Source organism: Tachypleus tridentatus, chromosome 4, assembly GCF_004210375.1.
Source record: "Tachypleus tridentatus isolate NWPU-2018 chromosome 4, ASM421037v1, whole genome shotgun sequence".
NCBI lineage: Eukaryota > Metazoa > Arthropoda > Merostomata > Xiphosura > Limulidae > Tachypleus > Tachypleus tridentatus.
The window spans coordinates 87,154,701-87,182,466 of NC_134828.1; the positions used below are offsets into that span (position 1 = coordinate 87,154,701).

Here is a 27,766-nt window from a genome sequence, read left to right on the forward strand (position 1 = left end):
TACACAGTTTAAAACTTTATATCTTGTGCATCATATACACAGTTTTCGTAAACCTTTTTCATTGTAAAGCTCAAAAACATACAATTCTTTTGCAATAAACTAAACTTAGATGAGATGTTCAAAATGTCCGCCGCCAACATTGATATATGAGCGACATCTCTCTTTAAAAGTTGTACATATTACAGAGCACAAGTCAGATGAAATTTTATGTGCTTTTTGCAGTATTGCCATCCACAGTTCCTCTGATGTTTGCGAGACATAAATTTCTAAAGTGTGTATACATGTTTTTGAAACACTCTGTATTTATGAGCTGGGGGGGGGAGCTATACTACGTTATATCACTAATTTATGTTGGTGTTTCTTTCTCCCGTCGTCCAACGTCCATTGGTGAGTTAACGGTTAGTATACGAACTTACAACACTAAAATTTAGTGTCTGATTCTCCGAGGTGCACAGAGCGCAGATAGCTTATTACGTAGCTTTGCATTAAAAACAAACTTCCTTCTTCTTTCACCTTTTGTACGTACAAGTATATAAATATCGTGTTAATAACAAAAATATTTATCTGTAACTCAATGTTTAGTGCATGTTGCGTGAACACAGTTGATTTAATTTCATTCCAAGGACAAAATAAAACCCCGTTAGAAAAAAACTTCAATATTAGTAAATAGACAAATGCTCCCCCAACTACGTCAAGAGCTGGTGTACTGTAAACAGGAAAACGGGGAAAAAAAATAGTGATATGCCCGTCGTTATGTACTGATGTACTGTATTTGTTGGTCAAAGTTCCCTTGTTGTCTGAGAAGATCAAATTGGTTTGAAACTGTATTATGTTTTGAATAATTAATCTTTCTGCACATAAATATAAATATTAGTTGTATTCCTTCGTGAAGCCAAAAATCCAAGAATGTTGTCATCTCTAGGGTTTCTAAGTGATTGGCGTGACAATGGTGGTGAGTACAAGCAGAATTCTAGAACGTAAGCACGTTTTTTATTTATAAGTATTTGTTTGGTACACACATAAAGAAAGACTTAAAGCACAAACGCATACACATACGATTTATAAATATATCAGTTGAGACGTATGGCAAAAAGTTTAAGTTTTCACAAGTAATTTAGTATCTTATCAGTTCACCTAGAATAGCAACTTGATAAATTAAAACAAATAAAAGACGTGCCATATTCAAATGCTGTCTTCTAGTCTCTCTCTATGCTGTGTAATTTCAGTGAAAATTGTGATCCATAACTAGTCAATTAGAGCTTTATTGTTTACTTTGAACTGATGTGCTTTGCAGAAACGGCTGTTAGGTGAATCTGCTGGGCCTGAATCTACCTGAATATGTACCTTAGTCTCTCCTATAACCCCCGTCACACCTAACAAAAATTTCAGTATTTATATTTCACCTCTTTAATAATATAGTATGTGTGCCCAAAAGATATAGGGTGTAACACCCTCAACGTTTTGTCTAGCCCACCTCAGCTCCTGTTTGTTTCTTGTTTAAAGTAATAAGTTAAACTGTTTAACTTGAAAACAGAGCAGTCACATGTGACGAAGTAAACAGTATATAAGTGTTAAAAAAAAACACCTTGTTTAACTTGAAAACTGAGCAGTCACATAGAGCGAAGAAAACAGCATATAAGAGTAAAAAAAACACCCGTATATCCAGGTAATTCATTGGCTTTGTTATGTGATAAATTAGGACAAAGGAAATCTTACGTATAAGGTGTACTTACCCAAAAAAACGTGTATGTCATTTTCTTTCTCTTCACTTTCTCTATGATGAGTAGTGTACAGTTATTGGTATATTAATAAACATCCCTATTATGAACATAATAACAGTTGGTTAATTTAAAATGTCAGAAAGTAGTAATTTGTTTACTATTGTCAATAATAATTCAGTAGTTTTAGAACAGTAGTCTTGTCGAAATGTCTATGGTGAAACCTAAATAATGTTACTAACAATGTTATTTCAGGTTGTCAAAGGATTTGTGCTACTTGATAGGTGTGACACATTTTTATGTACAACAATAAAAAATATTTTAAAATCAATATTTTGTCATATTCTAATACTTGTTTAGTGCAATTCGTGAAAATAAAGTTAATATTTTCACTTCTGCGCGACTACAAACAATATTCCCGTGTTATTATTATTTTGGAATTTCACTGCTCATCCCAAAGAATAGCTTTATTTTTGCTATGGTGCCACACCAAATGGTTTAATCACATATATAATAGCCAAACGTTTGTCTGTCATGCTCTGTATCTGCTAAACGGTTAATCATTAGAAAAAATTGAGCATCAAATTCCTAAAATTTCATTTCGATATCAATATAGATCCATAAATCCTCATATGTGCTGGACGGTCAATCTAAGAAAAGAATTCATTAAAAGCAAAAATGTTTCTTTTTGTGAGGGCCTTTCAGGAAAAAATGGTACCTCCTCCGTCGACTGATTAAAATAAATATTTCGAAGATAGGAACATGAAGGAAAAAAAAATTGCATGAAAAGAGGAATGCGTTTGTGTTTATATTTGTCGTTGTTTGTTCTATTTCTATGTATGAATATATATTATGTTTGTATTATATACATGCATGATTTTATTGTACTTTAGAATACAATTAATAAGACGAATTATTATTCTTTACTCTGTTTCTTACAATACATTCTACAATTATATATTTTTAAAAGTTGACACTATACATTATTCATGGTTAAACTCATAGAGTCTAGATCTGATCTTTTCACGACCTATGTCTTACTTTCCCTTTCCGGCCCAACATGGCCAGGTGGTTAAGGCACTTGACTCGTAATCTGAGGGTCGCGTGTTCGAATATCCGTCACACCAAACATGCTCGCCCTTTCAGCCGTTAGGACGTTATAACGTGACGGTCAATCTAACTATTCCTTGGTAAAAGAGTAGCTTAAGAGTTAGCGGTGGATGGTGAAGAGTAGCCGCCTTTCCTCTAGACTTACACTGCTAACTTAGGGATGACTAACGCAGATAGCCCTCGTGTAGCTTTGCGCGAAATTCTGAAACAAATAGAAATAAATTTTCCCTTTTACTATCTTACTTTAACTTTTTACTTGCATCCTATTTCTGCACGTATTTATCAAATGTGACAGAAATTTCTAGAAATATCTAGCCCTCTAGTGCTAGGTCACAGACAGTCCATTGTGTAGCTTTGTGCTTAATTCTAAACAAAGAAACAAACCCCCAAGTAACAACAATATTAATGTAACGATATAAATTTAGAAGCTTCGAGTGAGATGGTGTTAACAGCGTTACGAACTCTACAGGGTGGCCCGTAAGTCCCTACCCATCCATATGTTATTATGCTATATTCAATTACGCATGTATTATAAATTTTTTGTTTTTTTTGAGAGAAATATGGCCGATGTAAGTCAATTTACACTTGAAGAGCGTATTATGACATGGCGTCGCATAATATTAAGCAGCGAGAATGAGGGACAGCACACAGACACACTGGATACATAAGATATGTGGATGGGTAGGGACTTATGGGCCACCCTGCAGTACAACAACTAAACTGCAAGCACAATGTACGACTCATATAGAGTTACCTAACGAAACTTGTCATAATTATTGCTTTTAAAATAATTAATGTCTTAGGACTTTCATTGTTAGAAACCGGGTTTCGATATCCATGGTAAGCAGTGCATATATATATATATGTAAAAACGTAGAGAATGTAGAGGGCGGTGTTATATATTCAAACATCTAACAGGATTTGTGAGCTTCCAAACACGTTCTTTAACTGCTGAAATGGTATGTGCTATAGGTGTTCCCACTTCACCTTGTTGCGTGGACTTGTCTTTGTTAGGCCAGTCATTTGTGCAGCAACTTAACCATAGTTTGGGATGAACTTCCTGTAATACCTCACAAACATTTGGAACGATCTCACTTGCCGCTTGGTCATTGATGCTGATGCATTCTATGTGAGTCATATTCTTTTCTTCCATGACTATCTGTCGATCGCCCATTTTGTGTCCAACAAACTCCAGCACAGAATATCCAATGCAGCACTTAGATGGTCTGATGATCAGACCTGTTGCCCTCGCTCATCTGAAAGGCTATCTAAGTTTCTCTAGGTAATCTTTACATCTGGATATGTGTGTGTGTGTGTCAGAATGTCATCAACATAATGCTCGATGTTGGTTGTGTTATGCAACATCTTACTCTTCATGGAGTTGAATGTTGCTGCTGAATTGACTAATACAAATGTCATTCTCTTCAACTGGCAACTTTCATCCTCATCTAATGTGGCAAAGGTTGTCTTCTATATAGATGCGATCTCCATCAGGATGTGCCAATAACATTTACTGAGGTAGATCTTTGAAAAAACTTGGCTACACAGGGTTTTGACATGATAGCTTTTATGTTACACAATATTTTTATGACACAAGTTGAAACTCAAGCAATTAACACAGCATTACATCCACCACTATACTGGTACAGATATGTAGATGACACGGTTGCGGGATTAAGATCTACAGAACACACACTTAATTTTTTCAATCACATTAACTCTATACATCCCAACATTAACTTCGCATGTAAACAGGAAGAAAACAATCAAATATCATTTCTTAACCTCAAAATTACAAGAACCGACACATAATGTAAAACAGAAATCCACCGAAAAATCACCCATACTGGACTATACATTCCTTGGAACTCAGCACATGAAACAAAACAAAAACTCAACATACTAAGGAACCAAATAAACACAGCCATAAAACTAGATCACCAGATAAAATTAAAGATGAATTAGACAAAATAAAACAATACTTCATCAACATCAATAAGTTTCCTCCAGAAACCGTAGAAAACATTATACGCACACACCTTGACAGAAAGCAAAATCAACCAACAAAAGTAAATATATCTCAGGAATCAAAAACTCACGAAACCATATACTGCTGCATACCATATATTCCTGACATCAGCGGAAAAATAACCAAAATTTGGCAAAAACTAGTAACAAAATATGACATTCCAGTTAATAGCAAATTTATTCAAAAACCAGGCACAAAACTGAGGTCTCTACTATGTATAAACTACACTGACAAACACCACACCAACATTATTTATAAAATACAATGTGATAACTGCCACGACTTCTATATTGGAGAAACAAGTAGAAAAATGGAAACCAGATTCAATGAACATAAAAAGTCACCTTCACACGTTTTCGAAAACTGCAAGTCAAATAAACACAACATAACCATAGAAAACACTCAAATACTAAATAAAGAAACAAACATAAACAAACGCAAAATTAAAGAAGCCTTACTTATACAACAACTTAAACCCAAAATAAACCAATACAAAGGAGCACCTTTATACCTATATTAAAAATAATAAAATAAATAATATAAAATTATATATTCAAACATCTAACACCGCCCTCAACGTTCCGACACTCAAATATGTGGTCAGCTTCCGGTCAGTTATCTCTTTCTTTATTTGTGAACCTGACGATGGCTGAAGAAGATCGAAACCATAGTTTGGGATGAACATCCTGTAATATCTCACTAATATTTGGAACGATCTCACTTGCCGCTTGGTCATTGGTGCTGGTGCATTTTATGTGGGTCAGATTCTCTTCTTCCATGACTATCTGTCGATCGCCCATTTTGTGTCCAACAAACTCCAGCACAGAATATCCAATGCAGCACTTAGATGGTCTGATGGTCAGACCTGTTGCTCTCGCTCATCTGAAAAGCTATCTAAGTTTCTCTAGGTAATCGTTTCATCTGGATATGTGTGTGTGTGTCAGAATGTCATCAACATAATGCTCGATGTTGGTTGTGTTGTGCAACATCTTACTCTTCATGGAGTTAAAATCTTTCATCTTCACCTAATGTGGCAAAGGTTGTCTTCTATATAGATACGATCTTCATCAGGATGTGTCAATAACATTTACTGAGGTAGATCTTTGAAAAAATTTCGCTACACAGAGTTTTGACATGATAGCCTTTATGTTACACATAGGTTCGAATTTTATCATGAAGTTCAGCGTTTGAAAGTCTCTGCAGAAGCAAGCTGATCCACCCTCTTCTTCACGGCTATTGCTGATGAACAGTTATTTAAATTCCCAAGCTCAATGTTTTCCGCTTCTAACATAATCTCAACATCTTACTTTATCCGGTCTCTTATTGCAGAGGGCATCTGATTGGGCTTCACCTTAGCTGGATCTTTGGTTGTGGTTTTGATCATATGTTGTATGAAGTCTGTCTTGCATCATTTATCTGTGAAGACATTTGCACAATGGCACAGTAGATCTTGTAGCTCTTTCCTTTTGTTGCCAGTCTGTTCTTCACTGATGTTGAGATCTTTGTGTCTCATCTTCACCCAGTAGTCTTTAGCTCAGGAAGTTCTCATTTTCTATGACAAAGTCACCATCTTCTGATTTTGTATCTATAGCAGCCATATCTGCAACATCCATTTGTGGCTCAATAACTGTATTTGTTATGTCTTTCTCCCTTTCAAAGTACCTTTTCCGTTCATTTTCACTTTGTAGTCCATTTTGCTGACCAGTTCCTTCCTGTACTTCAGTAGGTTCTTTTCTCTGCAGGGCGAGTTGTTGTTGTCTGTGGGTAGCAGAATTGAGGTCTTCTCTCTGTACCTTGAAGCGTTAATTCTTGGCTTTTTTGTAATAGAAGTGCTTTTAACTGCCTCGAGCTGTATACAGATTTTTCTCAAACAAGCTGACAGGTCTTCTCCACTTAAGTTATAAGGTCTAGCACAAACAGGTATGTGTTCCTCACTTTTGACTTTTCTTCCCTTGCCTATATCTCTTTCATTATCTGCATCGGACCTCATACTGCTCTTCCATAACTCAAAGGGTGAAAATCCTGTACTTGCTTATAGGACTTCTTAATAACTAAATAATACTGCCTGCAAGAGTATGCTCACATTTAGAATCAGTTCTGAAGGAAACTGGGCTCATCTATAATTGAGGACTTTTTTGGAAAGCCTGCTCTGCAGAACATTTCCAGGAAAGCTTCTGCTAATTTCTCTGTCTCTAGTTTTGACAGTGTTATGGCTTCCGGATAACGTGTTACATAGTCAAGTACTGTCAGCTAATACCTGTTATTATTGTAAGAAACATGTTCTAGTGGTTCAATCAGGTTCACAGTTGCTCTGCTGAATGGCTCTGTTATGAGAGGCATTTTTACCCAGCGGTACCTTGTCTACCTTCTTGTAAGGTATTGTTTTTTTGCAGAGGTCATATGACTTGCAGAATCTGTTCACATCTCCAATAATCTCTGAGCAATGTAAGTTGCTGACGATCCTGTCTGCCGTCTTCTTTGCTCCTAGGTGTTCTCCTGCCATTGATTCGCGAGGCAGCTTCATCACTTGAGGTCTAACTTATATTGGTAATATTATATTTTAACTTCTTTGGTATAACTGTCATGATAGATCCAGTACTTTTTCCCAGGAACTGTTCCAATGATTCTGCAGTGAATGGTCTTTCTTTTGTGCTTCCTTCAGTTCCTGCAGACCTACTTTTGGGTTGTATCCTTTTGATAATAACAGCAGCGTAATGCTTTGATTGGTCTTCGTTTCTTAAGCTCTAGTGGTGACTATAGATGCTTCATCTACCTTCTTTTTACCTGGTTCCTCTACACTTCACTGCCTGTTTTATTTCAATCAACAAGTCATAAAGGAGTGTCTTCCTGCAAATGGCCTCGAAACCTCCTATACAGTAAGGAGTGTCCATCTTTATATTCTTGCTACGAAAAACTTTCTCATTGTTCTATCAATCAGCACACAAAGATGTACTTTACATATCATATGGTCATCAGATACAAGACTGGTTTCACTGCTGTACTTTTACACCCAGTGTCTCGTAGGACCTTCAGTTTCTTGTCTCCTACATAGCTTTTACTTACTGGCATGTTGTGATTTGATGGCACCTCTCGATGTTTGTCACGTTTCAATCACCACCGGTACTGTTGACCTGTTTGTTAACTTGAGCTGATCATCAGTTATACACTGATTACTCATGAAAATAGTACTTCTTTCTTGTGGTGAATCTGAAGGGTTGTCTCTATTCTGTTTCAGAAAGGTCACTTTTATCTTGTGTTAGTCCATGGTATCTTCTGAAATCATGCCTATATATACTTGTAGGCCTTTTTCCTGTTAAAAGGGGCTGAGGCAGACTGGACAACCACCTTTGACCAAGTTCAAATTTTGGGGGAATCTTTCACATCTCTTCAAGAAAGCATTCATTCCATCATTGTGTTCATCAAAGTCATAGCCACCTACTGTAAAGAATTCGGCCCATATAAAACCTGACACACATGACTGGAGATTACTTAAGGCTTAATAAAAGTCTTTTGTTGATGTTTGGTTCTTTGTTTAACTCCAGTGTTTTTATATTTTATAGTTATACTATTGTATTATTGAGTTACAATGTTTGTAAACATGTTTCTTTATTTTCACAAAATTAAATAAAACCGTTCACAAACTGGATAAGTTTACTGTTTAGTGACCATGATAACGATTACAAAATATTGTTATGATTCAAATCTTCATTGAATATTGTTTGTGTTTATTCAATTCAAACAACACATGTAAATAAGTTGTCTAACTGGCCACCTAATTATTTGTAATGATGTAATCGTGGCATGTTAGAAACAAAATATTATTTCTCTCATCATTAGGATAAAACATGTTTTCAATATTTAATTATTAAATTACTAGCTGGAGTTCCGGTTCGTTGGACGGGTGAAATAAAAACGTGTTTGTAACAAAGGGTAGGGATTTGTGCTTATATTTTCTTTCTTTCAACACAATAAACATTAAAAGTAGTTTTTCCGAAATTATACATGAAATCAGAAGAGGGTTCAAACCCCCTCATGACCTTCCTCATATCATTCTGTATCGCTGTGTCAAGTTTGGTGCTGACTGATCAAGAATTGTGGAAATGTGTAAGAAACAGATACACACACATATTGGCGTTTATTTAAATCATTTAAAAAGAGTCCCTTGGTGGAACAGTGGTAACTTTACGAATTTACAATGCTTAAAAAGTCCTAGGTTCGATTCCACATGATGGAGTGTGTGTGTGTGTGTTTTTTTTTTAGCAAAGCCACATCGGTCTATCTGCTGAGCCCACCGAGGATAATCGAACCCCTGAGTTTAGCGTTGTAAGTCCGTAGACTTACCGCTGGACCAGCGGGTGGACCCACATGATGGAACAGCAGATATTCCAGAGTGGCTTTGCTTAAAAGCAAACAAATTTACGGAAGATCAGCTTGAGATTACTTCGCATTTGAAAAAACAAACAAAACACAACAAATAATGGTGACTGCATGATGATATTAATTCGATGTTAACAACTTATTCACCAAATAAGAAATGTTCATATAGCTTGCGATAAAAATATATTGACAAAATGTTTTTTATAAATGCGCAAATGGCGACCTTCAGAAGAAGTATATCAAATGAAATCAAGGGTAAACTGTGTTAAAATAATGTAGTGGTTGAAAAAGTTAAGACGCCAGCACATATCCGGGTTTTATTTTGTACGAGTTGTAGGGGGAGTTGTGTATTAATCGACTAACGAGTAAATCGTCAAGCTTAGTTATAATTACGCATTTAAAAGCATAATTTCGAAAACCGTTGCTATGTAAAATTACTCACAGTTGATGCTATTTCATACTAAACATTAAGTTGCAAATTTATTAATATTCTTGAAATTAATGACGATTTATTGAATGACGAAAATTTTCCAACAGTCTTGGCAAGTTAGGAAGTCTGCTCGATAATTTTATCATGTCTGAATTCAATTCGGTGGTTTAACAAACTAGGATATAGCAGCGCAATCTTTGTAGCGTTTCAATAATTAAATTTTAACTTTTTTATTAATATAGTTTTCCCAGCGTGTTTCAATAACTTTATTTGATCCATTACAAAATTCAGGTACAGAAAAACAGCATCTTTTGTTGATGTAACACTTTTTTCTTCCTTCGTGTCTCAGCTGTTACGAAAATAAGGCTCGATTATTTTATGTTAATACGACGTTAGGTATATCGTTATTTTGCAATACTAATATTGTGTCTCCCGCTGGTACAACGGTAAGTCTATGGATTTACAAGGCTAAAATCAGCGGTGGACTGAGCAGATAGCCCGCTGTGACTTTGCTAAAAGAAAAACACACACATACTAATATTGTAAAACAATAATACTTTTTTGAAATAAACTTATGAGTGTAACTGTATTATGTTTTATTATAACAGTACTGTAACACATATGCGTTGTGACCAAAGAGTTGTAGGTATTACACAAATATTTTGTAGTGTTTGTGTTACGAGATTGGTAACATTATTTGGTAGAATTAGGGTTATAACTACGACACAATATTATTTTGCTATATTACTGATTAGCTCTGTAAATATAATACTAGTGCTTCTTGGTATCAGTGTCTTAAATAAGTCATGATACAATATATTGTTTACCAAGATATTGACTGGCCACTTTATTAGGACTCCTTCCTTACATATATTGGTAAATATCCACATTTAGTTGCAAATATGTTAAATAAACTGATCATCTACCATGTAAGATGATTTTATGAGTCGTGTAGACGCAAGTATATCTTATATCATTGTTGGTCTTAAAGACAGAAATTAGGTTGTACGAAAAATAATGTAAATTTTAAATTTTAACTTTAATATGAAATTTTAAAAAATTCAAAACAATTTTATTAATCAAAACAGGAACCTTGTGAATGTATACACTTTTTGCCAACGAGAAACAAGATTATTTATGCCATGACGATAAAATTCTGAAGTCCTGAAACTAAAAGATCTTTAAATCCATTCTCTGCTGCTGCTTTGTTGTTGAATCTTTTCTCAGGTAAAAAGTTGTTCAAATGCTCGAAAAAGTCTGGGAAGTAAGGAGGATCAGATAATGTTTCATAGTCCATTTCACTGAGTTTCTGTGGCGTCATTTGAGCAACGCATGGCCGAAGATAATCATGAAGCAAGATTGGTCCTCTTCGATTGACTAATGCTGACATTTTTTTCACACAACTTTCTATGAATTTCTTCCAATTCTTGACAGTTAACCTCTATAGTGATATTCTGGCCCTGAGCAAGTTGTAATGGATAACACCGGCCACAGACTACCATACTGTGGCTATGAGCTTCTGTTGATGTAACTTTGGTTATGGGATGCATTTTGGAGCCTCTTTACGGTTAAGCCACTGCGCAGATCGCTTTTTGTTGTCGTAAAGGATCTACTTTCATAACAGGTGACAATTTGAGAAAGAAATGGGTAATTTTTGTTCCACAAAATCAGCATAGAGCACAGTTCAAAACGGCGATTTTTCTAGTTTTCACTGAGTTAGTATGAAACCCACTTGTCGAACTTTTTCACTTTTCCAATTTGCTCGAGATTGTCCGAAGCTGTGGAAATGCTCATATCTAATTCTTGTGCCATTTCTCGGAAAAGTTGCCCCCCCCGCTACTACAGCCTTTACAAAAGGCGTTGTAAATTTCTCCGGATTTACAACGCTAAAATCAGGGGTTCGATTCCCCTCGGTGGGCTGAGCAGATAGCCCGATGTGGCTTTGGTATAAGAAAACACACACACTCGGAAAAGTTTGGCGCGAGTTTCTTTCCACTAATGTTCTCAGTTGGTCAATTGCAACAGCAGAGGGACATCATCTGCCCTCCTTATTTGCAAGACTCACATTTCCATTACGAAATTTAGGAACCAACGCTGTACTGTACGTTTTGAGTTGGTTCCTTCGCGTCATGCTTGGTTGATGTTGCGAGCTGTTTGCGATGCATTATGACCAATTTGTATTTATGCAGAAAAATGATGCGCAACTGTTTTTTTTTTCATCATTAATTGTAAAAGTATGAAATATTGGAAATAAAGTTTTAGAAAAAGAATAAAAGCAATAATTAATAGAAGAAAGCTTTAGTTTTTCAATGGTTTATATGAAGTCGTTAAAAAGACAGGTTTCTTATTCCTATTAATGATTAAATTTTTTGAATAAAATTCCCCCATTATTTTCGAACAACCTAATGGTATGAGTAGAGATCTCTCCAACTTTCAAATGGGTGCTATAGTGAACACTTGTTTATCAAGAATGTCTTTTACAAGCTATCGACCATTTGATGAGCTTTTCAAAGACATCTGTCATCAGCCCTATTAATAGTGGTGATTGAAATGAAATAACTTTTCCAAAATAAAATTCATCAACTGTTGATGACTGAATGGAAGAAGAGGTGATTAAACAGGCCTGTAAGGTGCAACATACGTTTGATTGGGGCCCATTAACCAATTTCTTCAAAAAAGGTCAGGTTTCAATTCTTTCAGGTTTTATCGCATGTGAAAGATATTACAAAAACTGTATACAAGAGTCTAAACATTCCAAAAACTACTTATCTCAAACGTAAAAATAAAAGTACGCATACAGTAATTATTAGATCGCATACTGTAGATGCTAAATGATTCTAAGTTTCTGATGTTGAATAGTAAGACACGAATAGCTAACCTGCCTGTTCTGTGCCAAAAAGAACATACCGTTCATAGTTTCACAGATTGCCACCAGAGGACAGATAGTTCTAAAGTGTTAAACAATAAGGTCACCTATTTTATGCAAGCAGATGTTTGTTACGTGATTCACTAGCGAGCCTTCAGAGGGTGTTGTTGATTAACATGTTCAACATATATCAACATGTGAATACATCACGTTGAATAATTTTGTGCTTTACATATGTATTATCTGTATATTGTACTTCGTGGATATTAATATGCTACAATCTATGTAGCGGCCTGTTTTCCAAAACAAACAACAACTGCCAAACACTAGATAATTCATCACATCATGAAGACGACCACTGTTTCTTTCTCTATATTTTTTAACACTACACTGTCGTCACGGTCAACTTATAAAGCATTTTAATACTTAAATTTATTATTTGTGTATTACAGTTAGGTTCACTGCATAGCGTAATTTATGATTTACTTGTACTATTAAACAGATATCCATATGTTAGTAGCCCCCCGCTAATACAGCGGTACGTCTACGGATTTACAACGCTAAAATCAGGGGTTCGATTCCCCTAGGTGGGCTCAGCAGATAGCCCGATGTGGCCTTGCTATAAAAAAAAACAACAAACCCATATATTAGTGCCCCCTAGTGGCACAGCGGCATATCTATGGATTTACATTGTTACAAACAGGTTTGCGATACCCGTGGTAAGCAGAGCATAGATAACCTATTGTGCAGCTTTGCGCTTCACTACAAACAAACAAATCATCCATTAGTTTAACTCACAACATACACAGAGGACTGACTGCTTAGTGTTTATGTTAATAAGTCTACAAAAGTGTGAAGCAAGAAATCATTATATGAAAAAACTTACCTCTTCTCGCCCTGAATAACACCATGTAACAATACTTTTACTTTTTATGTTCCTGTGCAGAAAGTGTTATTTCCCAATTGCTTATGCCTAAAGTAAATGGAAAAGATCTATTTTTCTCTTCAAACTTTTGCTTTTGTGGCCTGGGAGCGTATAACCAAAACATGATGAGAGACTATATATGGGGGTTGATACGTAAAGTGATTTACATTACAGTCGCAAATCTCGAAAAACTACTCACTACTAAACATTTTTGTATGACTTTAGTATAAATACATGTAAATCTTGATTCATATCTTGTTTCGTTCAGACCTTATGTAAATGAAAATGTGCAAATTTGCCCGTTTTTACAAAGAAAATAGGTTAATTTCTAAATTTCATTATCCAGATCACAAAAGCAAAGTTTGAGGGGAATAATGATCAGTTTCTGAACTTTTACAACATAAGCAATTAAGAAATAACACATACTATCCAGGAACAAAATTTGTGTTACATAGTGTATTTCCTCATTCTTAAAATACAGATTTAAGTGTAAAGATCCTTCCTTCTGTGTATCTGAATTTATTTGGAAGTTTTGTTCATTTATCAAAATCTCAATCTGCTAACATTATGATGATAACAAAATTTGTGTTACATAGTGTAATAAATCGCTAGTCGTTGTATATTTATTCAGCTTGTCTATCTCTTCGGTTGATAATGTCTTAGTATTAAAGTAGTCAATATTGAGCTGTAAACATGTATGTCTTTCTAACTTGTACATTTCACTCGTTCTAATGAATAGCGTATTTGATTCCTACATAGAAATAATTAATATACGTATATTAATTTAAAATTTGTAAACTAGGAAATAATGATAATAAAATAGTTATAGAACTAAAACCAGTTGCTACACAGTACATAAGAAGTTGATACACAGTACATATGTAGTTGGTACACTGTACATAATCTTCGCAAGTGTTTAAAAAATTATCGATCGATATGTGAAATACATCGACTTGATTCTCGTAACTTGACATTTAAACATTAGCCATACGTTAGTTTGTTTGTTTTCGAATTTCACGCAAAGCTAAACGAGGGCTATTTATGAAATAACGTGAAAACACAGATTTGTGTTCTGTATAAAACAAGTAACTTAGGTTGGAGTATACGAACCATTTATTCAGCCAACTTGGACATTAAAAAAGAAACTTATTACCATCTTCAAAATAAATAAATAAACATGCAAAATGAGTACAACAAACATAAGTATGCTGTGATCACACACAAAGTCCGTTGCTATTGTAACACGCTTGAACCAGTACCTCCAGCATTCCTGGAATGTGACATGAACTATAACTTATGACTCATGTATGTCACGTGACTAGCTTTTCAGGATCTGGAGTCAACTTACATAACTTTCCGATATTTGTTACAGACAATGTCATTTGAAGAAAGATTTAACATTCTGCTAATCTGGTAAAAGAATGTTTTTTTTTAAGAAAGCAGCAAAAGTCACGTGGGTGCTATGAAACTATGGCAGTATTGCTGTTTCTCTTAGTTTATCTCATAGAAAATCTAAGATTACATTCGTGAATACATTTTTTTCATCTACAGCTGTTTAAGAAAGCCTCAAGTAAAATTGTAGTACATTACAGTTATTTATACATATATAGTATAGAGTTTGAATATTTTATGTTTAAAGTAACGCCAAACAGTCCTTTTCAGGACAACATAAATTGTTAATGAATGTACATGTAAGTTTAATTTTTTATATTAATATGAAAAATAGGTCTCGTTATAGATTAACCTAATATATGGATATATAGATTTCAACTGCACGAATAAATCACTAAGTATTCCGGTCTAACTGAAATATATAAAATATTTATTTTAAGTATTGAAACGCTCTGTTTATTACTGAAGTGAAACAATAAATTGATGACTGCAAATTTTTAAGAGTTATAAAGACTGAACTACTACTTTTTGTCAGATGTGTATGAATAATCATATTCAAAACTTTCTAGGAAACAGAGTTTCTATTTACTCCTCTGACTAGTCGCCATTGCGACAGATGTAGTAGTGCTTAAAGTGTTATATATATATTAGTAAATTGTTTAGAGTGGGAGTGCTAAGGTATAAACTAGAATACGTTGGAGTGCAAACATTCATCAGTATTTATATACTAGTATTGAAAACGTCAAAAATAACTGGAAATCAAAGACTATCTAATTTGAATGCTCCTGTATACGTTTACAACTTTGCCACCCGTAAAAAGACAAGAAAAATGAAAGGTCTTCTAGCTTCGGAAAACCAAAGCCTATCATAAGCAATGCCTCTTTTATCTAAATAGTAGATAGTGAAGGCACTCGACTTGTAATCTGAGGGTCGCGGGTTCGAATCTCCGTCACACCAGACATGCTCGCCCTTTCAACCGTGGGGGCGTTATAATGTTACGTTCAATTCCACTATTTGTTAGTAACAAAGTAGCCCAAGAGTTGGCAGTGGGTGGTGATGACTGGTGCCTTCCTTCTAGTTTTACACAGCAAAATTAGCGACTTCTAAGGCAGATAGCCCTTGTGTAGCTTTACGCGAAATTCAAAACAAACAAACCCAAATAATGTCTCTTCCTAGCACCGATCCTTGTCCCAGTGATTACACCAGTAAAATCATTGTAATAGTTCAAAACCATATATCTTGTTAATATTCGATCATTACTTAAAAACTTCTCTTCATTACGAATAATTTCACTCAGTGCTGAATAAATCGTTTGTGTTAAAACTCTCTCTTCTTGACAGGCTTTCATAAAGCAGAAATGTAGGAGCTATTTACGTTTACGTTAGCGATTGAATTAAACTAAAATGGAAACGGGCAAGCAAAAGAGAAAGAAATGTTTGAGAGAAAAGTGGAATTCGATTCGTGTAACTTGTGAAATTTGAATAAAATCGAGTGTGACCAACTGACACTTGGATATTGTTATTATGGCGTCCCAACGCATCAGAATTACTTATCCCTTTTAAAATAACCCTACTCGTTGTTCAAGGTCGGCTCAAGCACTTTGATAGTGAATTACTTTATCTTATTTGATGAGTACAGTAACAGATCTCAACTTTTGAGAATCTCTGTGGTGAATGTTAAACAATAATTCTCTGAGGACATCTCTGCATCAGTTACAGGTCACACATCATTTTATGATGAGTTATTTCAGTCGAAGAAGTCTTTTCACATTTCTGTATCAGGCTCAGCCAACACTATTATCGTGACGAAAGGTGGTTACATTGAATATTAGGTACTAGGGTAGATGGGAAGGTTTTTAATAAAAAAGTCAGTCAGTGTAATATAAGATCGACACATTTTCTAGTGTTTAATATTAGGGGTCAATGGTTTGTGTTATTTTTGTTGCTGCTTCATGAATAATATTGGAGTAAAAATAACAAAATTTAAAACGAATACGCTTGGCAAATTTAAGATAACAAAAGACATACTTCAGTTCAAACTTAAACTCGGAAAGAAATTCTATACTTAAAGCTAAATATATGTATATAATGATAACTATCATGTAATTCAAAGGCATCATATAAGTGAATTTAACCTTCTTAATATTTCAATGTTTTCCTTTATTTTTATCCTTTACACTCTTTGTGAGTAAATCTGGTTTCTTTACTTGTAAACACCATCCGCCTTTTTTTCTATAAGGAACATGCATATCTTGAATGCTTAAATATCTATTTTTAAAATTTTCCCCATTTGATTTCTGTATAATAGATTAATTCAGTTGCTGAATTCATAACAATCGTATCCTTTTTCAAGCCATCAGAATTTACATTTTTTAAATTTGGAACCAAATTATCACTCTTCCTTATCTCCATATCCAGTAAAACATTATAACTAATTGGGCAATGATCAGTTGGATCCTTGTCAACTATTTCTACACTAGAAGTTAGCAATTAATCTAAAATAGTATTGTACCTAATGCGTCGTCCCCCGCTGGTACAGCGGTAAGTCTTCGGATTTACAGCGCTAAAATCAGGGGTTCGATTCCCCTCGGTGGACTCAACAGGTAGCCCGATGTGGCTTTGTTGTAAGAAAAACAAACACACCTAATATGTCTACTAACTAACTGTTGAATAAAACCGTTCTAAATAGTTTCTACAACCTGTCATTCTTATGACCTACCTCAAGCACTTCCCAAACTATATGCCTGAAATTAAAATCTCCCATAATTATGACCTTATTGGCAATTAAATTTTTATATCACAGTATAATTTTTCATAAATTTCACCAGTTTAATTTAGTGGTCTGTAACAAATTCCAACTCAAACCCTTCTCTCCTTATAATTACTAACAGAAACTCAAATAGATTCAACCTCATTTCATCATGAACTTGAAAAGGATGTAACTCACATTTTTCTCCTTCTTTTCTCTCTTTGTTACTCTGTTCCTATTGAACAACCTATAACCCTGTATTTTAAAGAAATCGTTGTCATCAAAACTGTCCACATTTAGCCTCGTTTAATTCATTTCCATCACATCAGAATCTCCTGTTCCGACTATTTCTCTAAGGTCATCTATTTTATTTATCATACTAATAACATTACATGTAGTAATAACGTATATAGTCTACCATTAGAAATACTGCTCTACTTTGTTCCTACACTATACTTTTCGTTACATTTTACTTTTCTACATCTATTTTATTCTGGCCATCAAAATTTTCTAGTCCTAGTTTAAAGCTGTCTTTACAGTTGAGTTAATAGCCCTTGTAAACAAACGAGCTCCTACCCTATTTAAATGTTAACCATCCATTCCAAAAAGTTCGTTTTTTCTATTGAACTGATCTTAGAAATTTAATCATCCCATCTGGTCGTCCTTAGTTATTAACTTAACCCTAGCAGTGATCTATTTATAATTTCGTCCCCACAAATAAGTCTTGAGGGAATTAATTATTATGACCACTTTCTTTAAATGTCTTTATCAACTAATTGTAAATTAGACTCTATGTGCACTTCATAGAATGCATTATTGTAATCATCCTTTGCTATGTCACTTTCTTTGTCAATACATCCCTCATCCCTAACCCTAATCTCAATACATCCTTCATCCCTAACCCTAATCTCAATACATCCTTCATCCCTAACCCTAATCTTTTTTCCTTCCGATTGACTCCACAGTATTCTATCCACGTGTCGCACTAAAAAAAATCATCTTTCACTAAATGTTCCTTATGTTTTTCAATGCCATTCGTATCTGTTCTTGACCCCCAGTGGCTCAGCGATATGTCTGCGGACTTACAACGCTAAAAACCGTATCTGTTCTTTTTGTTTTCTTTTCCTCTCTCTTCATTTGCACAAGGTGAAAGTTGAATTCTGTTACTTAACGGGACTTTCTTTATAAATTACGTTCATTATTTCTAATTCTATTACTATTTTACTTGTTTCTAACTTCCTGAAAGTTACCATTAGTTACTGTATTCTTTGCAAGCAAAATCTTAAGGTTCTTTTGAAATTCTGCTTCATTTTCCAAATCTGCCCTTCTAATTATCTATTTGCCTCTACTCTGCCCCTCGCTGGTACAGCGGTAAATCTACGGATTTACAACGCTAACATCAGAGGTATGATTCCTCTTGGTGGGTTCAGTTGATAGCTCGATGTGGCTTTGATGTAAGAAAAACAAAACACACGCCTTTACTCTATTTAGAAGAGCTAATGGCTTCTCAAATTTAAAATATATATTTACTATGTAGGTTTTTTGCTGTAGAAAAGATCATATGTGTGTATTTATGGATTAGGAATATTCAAGTAATATGCATTACCATACATCATTATTGTTTTATTTTCTACCTTTTAATTTAGACTAAAGAGTAAATTCTAAGGGGTATGAAGCGAATTTATACTTATTATTTGGATTTGCGAGTAGAATCCACAAAAAGTGACGCTTTATGAAACGGCAAATGTAGATCTCCATAATGAAGTTAAATCTAAAAATATGTGTGAAATACCTACATACTACAAAAATACATCTCTGTACACGAAATTCTGTTTACAAACACCATTAATGGTTTATACGAGGGCTGTTCAAAAAATACGCGGACTGTTTGAATTGCGCGGCTCCAGTTGGTTCCAGGGGAATCCGCTTGGTGTCGCTAGGTTCGCACAGATTAGCTGATTACGACGCCATTTCCCGATTGCAGATATCTTCATTTGTGTATTAGCTACGCGGTTTTAAGTGAAGTGCGATTTTTTCGTTTGTCGGATTTCAGAATGAATGACCTGAAGTAGCAACGACTTGCTGTGAAATTTTGTGTTAAACTTGGAAAATCTGCGACTACAACTTTTGCTATGCTTAACACGGCTTACGGTGATGTTGCTATGAAGCGTACGGCATGTTTCAAGTGGCATGAACGTTTTAAGGATGGTCGACAGTCCATTGAAGATTATGAGCGTCCTGGACGTCCTTCCACGTCAACTGACGACCCACACGTCGACAAAATCAACATCCTGGTGCGGGCAAATCGACGTCTGAATGTCAGGGGAGCTTGCTGAAGAGTGTGGGATATCAGTTGGATCTTGTGACGAGATTTTGACCGAAAAATTGAAGATTTTCGTTGCTGCGAAATTTGTGCCTCAGAACTTGTGAGTTTTTGGCCAAACACTCGATCACTGTTCTTCCCCACCCCCCTACTCACCTGACCTTACTCCTTGCGATTTGTTTTTGTTCCCCAAACTCAAAAGACCCTTGAAAGGAAGAAGATTTGAGACGATTCCCGAGATTAAGACAAATGCGACGAAGGAGCTGGAGGACATTACAAAAGAAGCGTACCAGGACTGTTTCAACAAGTGAAAACACCGTTGGGATAAGTGTGTGCGTTGGGAAGGAAAGTACTTTGAAGGGGTCCCAGACCTGTAACTTCTAAATAAAGTACATTTTGTTTTATGACGTCTGTCCGCGTATTTTTTGAACAGACCTCGTATAAAAGTTTTACAAAGTTACAAGTAATACTCAGTCCTCTATCTGGTCTGGAACTGAATACTTTATCGACGGTCCAAATTCACGACGAACGAATTAATTTTGAGTTGGTACTGTTACACTTTGGTTAAGCTAGCTGGTTTGGCTGGCCTCACGCTGTTTACAAGCTTACTTTTTACCAAAGTTTTTAATGTCCTCGTAGAAATAATAACGTTCGCAGTTAATTCATTGAAGTTAAACGGTTTATAATGTTTGAAACCTATAAACGTTCCTTGCCAAATTCTGTAGTTTTCTTATTAGTAAGCGTTAATTACTGTTACAACTTCCAGAGCTTACAGTATACTGACTGTAGCTGATAAAAAATATTCTGTATAACTGTCTCTCAGCGTGTCGATTTCTAAGCTTTAAGCGAAGTTCTAGAAAGTTCGGCCCAACAATACTTGAAGATACGCTAGAGCTTTCGCTAAACATATTGTTGATTCTTACTCTCGAGAATCTTCTACAAATTTAGAGAACAGGCGGGATTTGCGCAATATACATTTAACAAAGTAAGTTACATACATTTTAAAATACATATTAAACTGAAACAAACATAGATATTAAAATATTATAACATCCGTTACAACATTTACTGGTTCCAGTTAGTATAGGTGCAAAATTTTAAGTTTCTTGGTGCTCTTGAAGCTATGGCTGTAACATATTCTTTCCTATGTGGTTTCTCGCTTGCTTACCTCATAAAAAGGTTAACATACACGTGGATAAGTAATAATACACAGGTATAAACTCTCAAGGTCCATTTAATATGTATGTAAAGTTTCAGATTTCTAAGTGTGTTTTTTTTTTCTCTTGAGTTATGACAGTCACACACACCCAGACAGAGCCTTTCATTTATATGCAAAAACGGCTCGTTTGGGTTGAGAGCCTTTCGTTATTATAAATACACAATGTAGTAGATGTAGAGATTTTCTAGTTGTTAGAAAAACAAAAAAAACAAAAAATGCTGATCACAAACCAGAAACAAATAATATTTGAACGCTACGTTTCGGTTTAAGTCTTTCTCAAGTGTTACAGAATCGCATAAATATATAAACTGATAGCTGAAAAAACACAAACAACAATTAAAAACTGACTTACCAACAATAATGCCAGGTATTATCTTATGCACAGCACCCCAATGGCACAGCGGTATGTCTAGAGACATATCTTTGGTGGGCAGAGCACAGATAACTCATTGTGTAGCGAAACAATCTCACGCACGTTAAACAATTACTATAGAACTAAAAATAAACAAGAAAATATAATAATAATAATAATCAAAAGGCCAAGAAGTATTTCTGTTTATTTTAGGTTTATGAGACTAAATTTTAATTGCTGTTTGCACAGGCGTTTGAACTGTTTAAAACCCATACTTTTACATATTTGATTTATGTAGCAGAACCACCTTCCTTAGATTGAGTTGTCATTGGAAGCACGAGAGCTAATTTTAGCAATTCCTTATACTTCCTATCTCTCATTGTAAACTTTTCATGTCTGGCCAATCACCCCAACCTAGTAACTACTTCCTACACCACTTATTTTTTTTTTTTTTTTTAAAGATATTAGTTTGTATTTGTAGGTGACGCTGTAACCCTTGAGAAGGTCGTAATCCAGAACGCCAAATTTAAATTTATTTTTTTCCTTCTGGAGTGTGATTAGTAATTTTTTGTAAGCAATGGTTTAATCCTCGAGTCTGCTCTGTAAAGTTTCAAAACTGACACACAGATGTCCCTTCCTGAATAATGGAAATATACTAACTTTGGTACAGGTACTGGCTATGAAGGCTAAGTGTTACTTCTTTTTCTCATTACTTAATTATATTCCGTTCTTTTTAAATATGAATGACATTACAAAGCTTAAATAATAAATAATACAAAGTTTAAATACTACGTTTGATTAGAATCTATAATGTGCATTTGTAGAGAGTGTTTTTGAAATATCAAGTAGTAAAGCTTGTTATTGAAAACAATTAATTGCTAACCGTAGTAAACAAGAGTTTTGTCAAGGTTACAGAGTGAAACAACTATCAGTGTTTTATGTATATGTGGGATAAATATTCTTTCACAGTTTGCGTCTGTGACTTGTTGACAATAAATTCTAATAGTTAAAGGACAGAACACAACTCACTTGTTTTAAAATGATATATTTAAAACAAGTCAAACGTATGTACAAAACGTTTTTACCTTATAGGATATCACAGTTGTCTATAAAACTAAATAATTGTCTTAGTCTGCTTAGGCTGATACAATTACTTTAAAATCCCGTTCACAAGACGAACTATTTTTCTCTGCTTTAATCAGAATAGTATCAGTGAATAATTCACTTGCGCTACCTCGTGGGTTACCACAGTTGTATCCTGAACTTTAAATAAATAATTGTTTTCTTTCGTCAAAATCTACACAAACGGCTTCAATTACTTTAGAATGTCTTTTGACTAATTGTTCTCCTTGTCTTTCTTAACTCACTTTGAAATACCACTTGTTAAAGCTAATCTCTCGTACTCGACGACTTAACGTTAGACCTTTTAAAAATGTTGATAAGCTTCTAATATTTATTGCACAAAATTTCTACTGATGTATATTTATATCTACCTTTTGTTTACATTCGTTGGAATAGGGTGCATGCGTATTTAGATAGTATGGTGTGCATGCATTTTCAGACCAGACAAAATCTGTGTTTTTTTTAATTTAATAGTGGATAGTTATTATAATAGATGTTAGCTACAGGACACTTCAGGCTACAAAATAATATGTTCCACAAAGATCTCGAATGCAGATGATTAGAATAGTTATAAATACATGTAAACGGCAGTCTGGTATGTCTATTTACTGCCACTTAAAATAAAGTATTCAATAAGATATTTGGTTTGGTTTACTTTGAATTTCGCGCAAAGCTACACGAGGGCTATCTGTGCTAGTCATCCCTAGTTTAGCAGTGTAAAATTAGAGGGAAGGTAACTAGTTATCACTACCTATTACCAGCTTATTTATCAATGAATAGTGTGATCAACTGTAACATTATATCGCCCCCACGGTTTAAAGGACAAGCATGTTTGATGTGACGGAGATTCAAATCCGCTACCCTCAGAGTACGAGTCGAGTGTCTTAACCACCAGGACATGTCGAGCCTCAATAAGAAGTTACTGCATTTGTTTGCCTAACAAAGCTAGTTAAGATAAGTGTTACGTCTCATAGATTATATTTAAGTTTTAAACTTTATATTTCAAATTAGGCTTACATTTAGTTGTGAAGTTAGTGTCGAAACGTCTGTGCCATTAGTCTTACTACTTGTGCCAAAGTAAAAGAAACGTTATAAAATGAATAAAATAGTATGCCAGTCTTGTATAAGTTGGCGCATAATTTTCACCAAGTAATCTAAAATAACCTGCTTATTAATAGAAGTAAAAGAGCATGTTAAGACAGTATATTTCACTGTATAAAAGAGTGACTGTTGGTCATACTTTTTCGCTACAAAAGTTTTGTAGCGTTTCACCGAATTTTGTGTGACTGAGGTGTTTTTTAGAGCATAAGTCGTATATTGATAAAATAGGACATATTTTTTATGTATTCTATTCGAACTATCTCATTTTTTATCCAGAATAGTTCTTCTGATCTCATGATATTGTCTGTCACCATCGCGTCAATCACTGAACTAGTACTTGTTTGACTTGAAAGCTTTCTGAACCATATAATCTCTCTCCGTTATTCTAGTAAGCTGTTTATATATGTGACACCCGTTGCTATGGTAATGAACACTGTTGTGCAAGCGACACATTGGGGCATTTTTGTCAATATTAATCAATTTTCTTTCAGAAGTCGAGACGAGTCAGCTTGAACTGAGTATAAGCTTACAGTAAATTTTTCTTAGGAACAACTCATATTTAAATAAATGAAGTTTATATGAAGACGATATAACTGTTTTTCTTGTACTCTCTACAAATCATAGTGTATGCCAGAAATTTTCACCGTAAGTACTCTCTTAAATCATAAGATAAAGTCAGGCTACTGCAATTCGTTTGTGGAGTTTATAAGAGGACTGGTATTTTCGAAGAATCTAATACCATTTATTTGGCTCAAGGTGCGTTGCATTAATATTATTTTTTCATTAAACACTTGTGACGTCAAGCTCAGATCACGTAGTCATGTAGACTTATTTTTTGAAATTATAATTGTCTTTTTATTTTTAATTAAGCCATGTTATACATTATTTTAATATTTATAATGCTAGCAACTTGATATGGTATGGTGCTTTAGCATATCTTTGAAATTATTGCACGTTTAAATATGCTTTAAAAATTAATATAAGTAATGTTACGTTATATATAGCTATAAACGTTCATAAGGATGAAACATGTATTTTTCTATTGTATATTTTTTCATATGAAAACAACTACTAGATATTTCGGCAATACTTACTAATGCTTCGCCAGCTTTCAACGTTTAAATCGTAACTTTTAAAATATTTATTATGTGACCATAACTGTTTGTTTATTTTTCAAGACACACGTGTCAGATTCTGCCCTTATAACTCGGATAGAAAGAAATTTTGGTACTTACGTGTTAACGGGGGCTATCAATTTTTAATTATTTTTTTAATCAGCTAAGTGGTGAAATAAAACGCATCGAGGCACTGCGCGTCATCATCTAGAGTCATATTTAGCTGAATTTATGTGGGACAGTCGCTGCGTGGTCAGTTGTTTCTTCTGTGTAGTATGTATGAGTCTAATGCTTTCTTATTAATTTCTTTGTTGTTGGGAAAAGAAAAAAACCATAAATTAATCTAAATAAGACGTACGCATTTAACATTCTATTAGTATGTTTTAAATTTCTCATACAATCAAATGATTTTAATGGTCCCCCGATAATATGAAAGCACCGAATTTTTTTTACTGCATATCCTTATTAAGCTACTAGTATAAAAGCCAGTCAAAAATAATAAATACTAAAGCCTATCTAATTTGTGTTGGTGTTTTCTTATAGCAAAGCCACATTGGGCTATCTGCTGAGCCCACTGAGGGGAATCGAACCCCTGATTTTAGCGTTGTACATCCGTAGACATACCGCTGTGCTAGCGAGGGGCATCAAATTTGAATCATCTAATATACATGTGCAACTTTGTTGCCTGTAAACAGACATAAGAAAAATAAGAAACCTTCTAACTTCAGGTTTGTTTATTTGTAATTGAGCACAAAGCTACACAAAGGGCTATTTGTGCTTTGCTCACCACAGGTATCGAAACCTGCTTTCTAGCGTTGTAAGTCCACAGACATTCCCCTGTGTCACTAGGGAGCCTAGCAGCATTATTTTTATCTAAATAATGTCTCTTCCTGACGTTGATCTTTCTCGCAGCATTCACTGATCACATCAGTAACATTACTGTAGGGCTCGGCATGGCGAGGTGGTTAAGGCACTCGACTCATAAACCGAGGGTCGCGAGAACGAATCCCTGATACATCAAATATGTTCGCCCTTTCAGCCGTGTGGGCGTTATATTTGATGATAAAAGAACAGCTCAAGAGTTACTAGTGGGTGGTGATGGCTAGCTGCCTTCCCTCTAGTCTTATACTACTAAATTACGGACACCTAGCGCACATAGCCCTGGTGTAGTTTTTCGCAAAATTAAAAAAACAAACAAACATTACTGTGATAGTTTTCTTAAAACTACATTTATTTTAAATACTTTATCATCTTTTAAACTTCTATTCATGTGTGTGTGTGCGTTTTTTTATAACAAAGCCACATTGGGCTATCTGCTGTGTCCACCGAGGGGAATCGATCCCCTAAATTTAGCGTTGTAAATCTGTAGATTTGTCGTTGTCCCAGTTGGGGACACTTCTGTTTATAACAAACAGCAAATTAACTTCCCTCGGTGCTAAATAAATCATTGGTATACAATTCATTCTCTCTGACAGGTTTTTATATAGCAGGAAAAAATTCCGAAATTTATGAGCTATTTATGCCTATGTTAACGATTGAATTCAACTAAAATAGGAACGGGCAATCAAAAGAGAAAGTATTATAGGAGAAAAAAGTGGTATTGGATTCGTGTAACTCGTGAAATTCGAAAAAAATCGAGCGTGTCCGATGACAGACCGATCGTCACTTGGATTATTTTATTATGATGTCTCTACATTCTATTTACTTACATTATTTTCTTAAATTAAAATTTAACTGAGGTAATTTTAATGCATCCTTTCTAACTTTCAGTTTTATGATTTTATTGCTAAGGAATTTGGTGATATTGATAATTTTGTTATTTTTAAATGTGAAAGATCAGCTTAACATATAAAAGACATTTGCAAATTGATAGTTAGTAACAACATGAAATATAGGATATTTAAAAGTAAAACTTGTAAGTATGACACTAATATTGTTAAATCATAATATTTGTTTATCTTTGTTTTTTTGCCATACCAAACATGCTCGCCCTTTCAGCCGTGAGGGCGTTATAATGTCACGGTCAATCCCACTATTCGTTGGTAAAAGATTAGCCCAAGAATTATCGGTGGGTAGTGATGACAAGCTGCTTTCCGTCTAGGCTTACACTGCTAAATTAGGGACGGCTAGCGCAGATAGCCCTCGTGTAGCTTTGAGCGAAATTCAGTACAAACCAAACCATCTATTATATCAGGAGCAGCTTTGCACTGAAAAAAAAACAACAGCTTTTCGTCTGTCATACTAGCAGCTACTAAGTATTCATAGAATCCAGGTACTGAAAGCCCATCAGTTGTGAAAACGTAATCAAAATCGAGGCCCGTGGCAACGAAGATCAGTGGGATTTCGTGAATATTTGTATCAAATATAATCTAGGAATCATGCTATGGCTCAGTTTGGTCAGGGGTACTAGATTATTGTTTGTAAAAGAGATATACAAATCAGAAGAACTGATACTTTAAACGGTAAACAGAACACCTAGAAAACTGTAATTCATGATAATAAATACTGAAGTCCAATCCAGTAACTTTTAAATGAATTACGTTGAGCGTGACATTAGATCGAATACAATTTTGAACCTTTAAATGAATTAATAAACAACATGATTTAATAATTTAATGAGTGTGTAAAACTTTTTTCCATTCATCAACGATATAACGCGAAATGAATCATGTGTTCTGACGTAATTAAAACTGCTTTTCGCGCTGAATCATCTGGAAGAAGTAAAAAGAAAAAAGACAAAAAGACGTGCAATTAGTTCAGTAAAAAACCGTGTTTTAAAAATAGCAGAACATGTAACTTTAATGTTTACAAGATAACAGTGAAGACTCGTTAGGAGTAAAGTTGACTTTTCTTTCTTTTAAGGCAATATATCATCCTATCACAAATTATATTTCGTCCTCTCATTTGTATGACATATTACCTTAACAACAGTGTATGAT

General features: G+C 34.6%; 1 protein-coding gene across 3 annotated transcripts in view; it reads left to right on the top strand.

Moving 5' to 3' along the window:
* Positions 1–684: 684 nt before the first annotated feature.
* LOC143249629 (uncharacterized) overlaps positions 685–27,766 on the top strand; it is a 43,652-nt gene continuing 16,570 nt past the window's right edge. The window contains exon 1 of one of the 3 annotated variants that reach the window (XM_076499814.1): positions 685–977. In XM_076499814.1, the coding sequence (XP_076355929.1) occupies positions 907–977 (71 nt within the window). In that variant the 5' untranslated portion in view covers positions 685–906. Of the gene's footprint in view, positions 978–24,250; positions 24,469–27,766 lie in introns of those variants that run through there. The other 2 variants (XM_076499815.1, XM_076499816.1) reach the window with 2 other exon arrangements.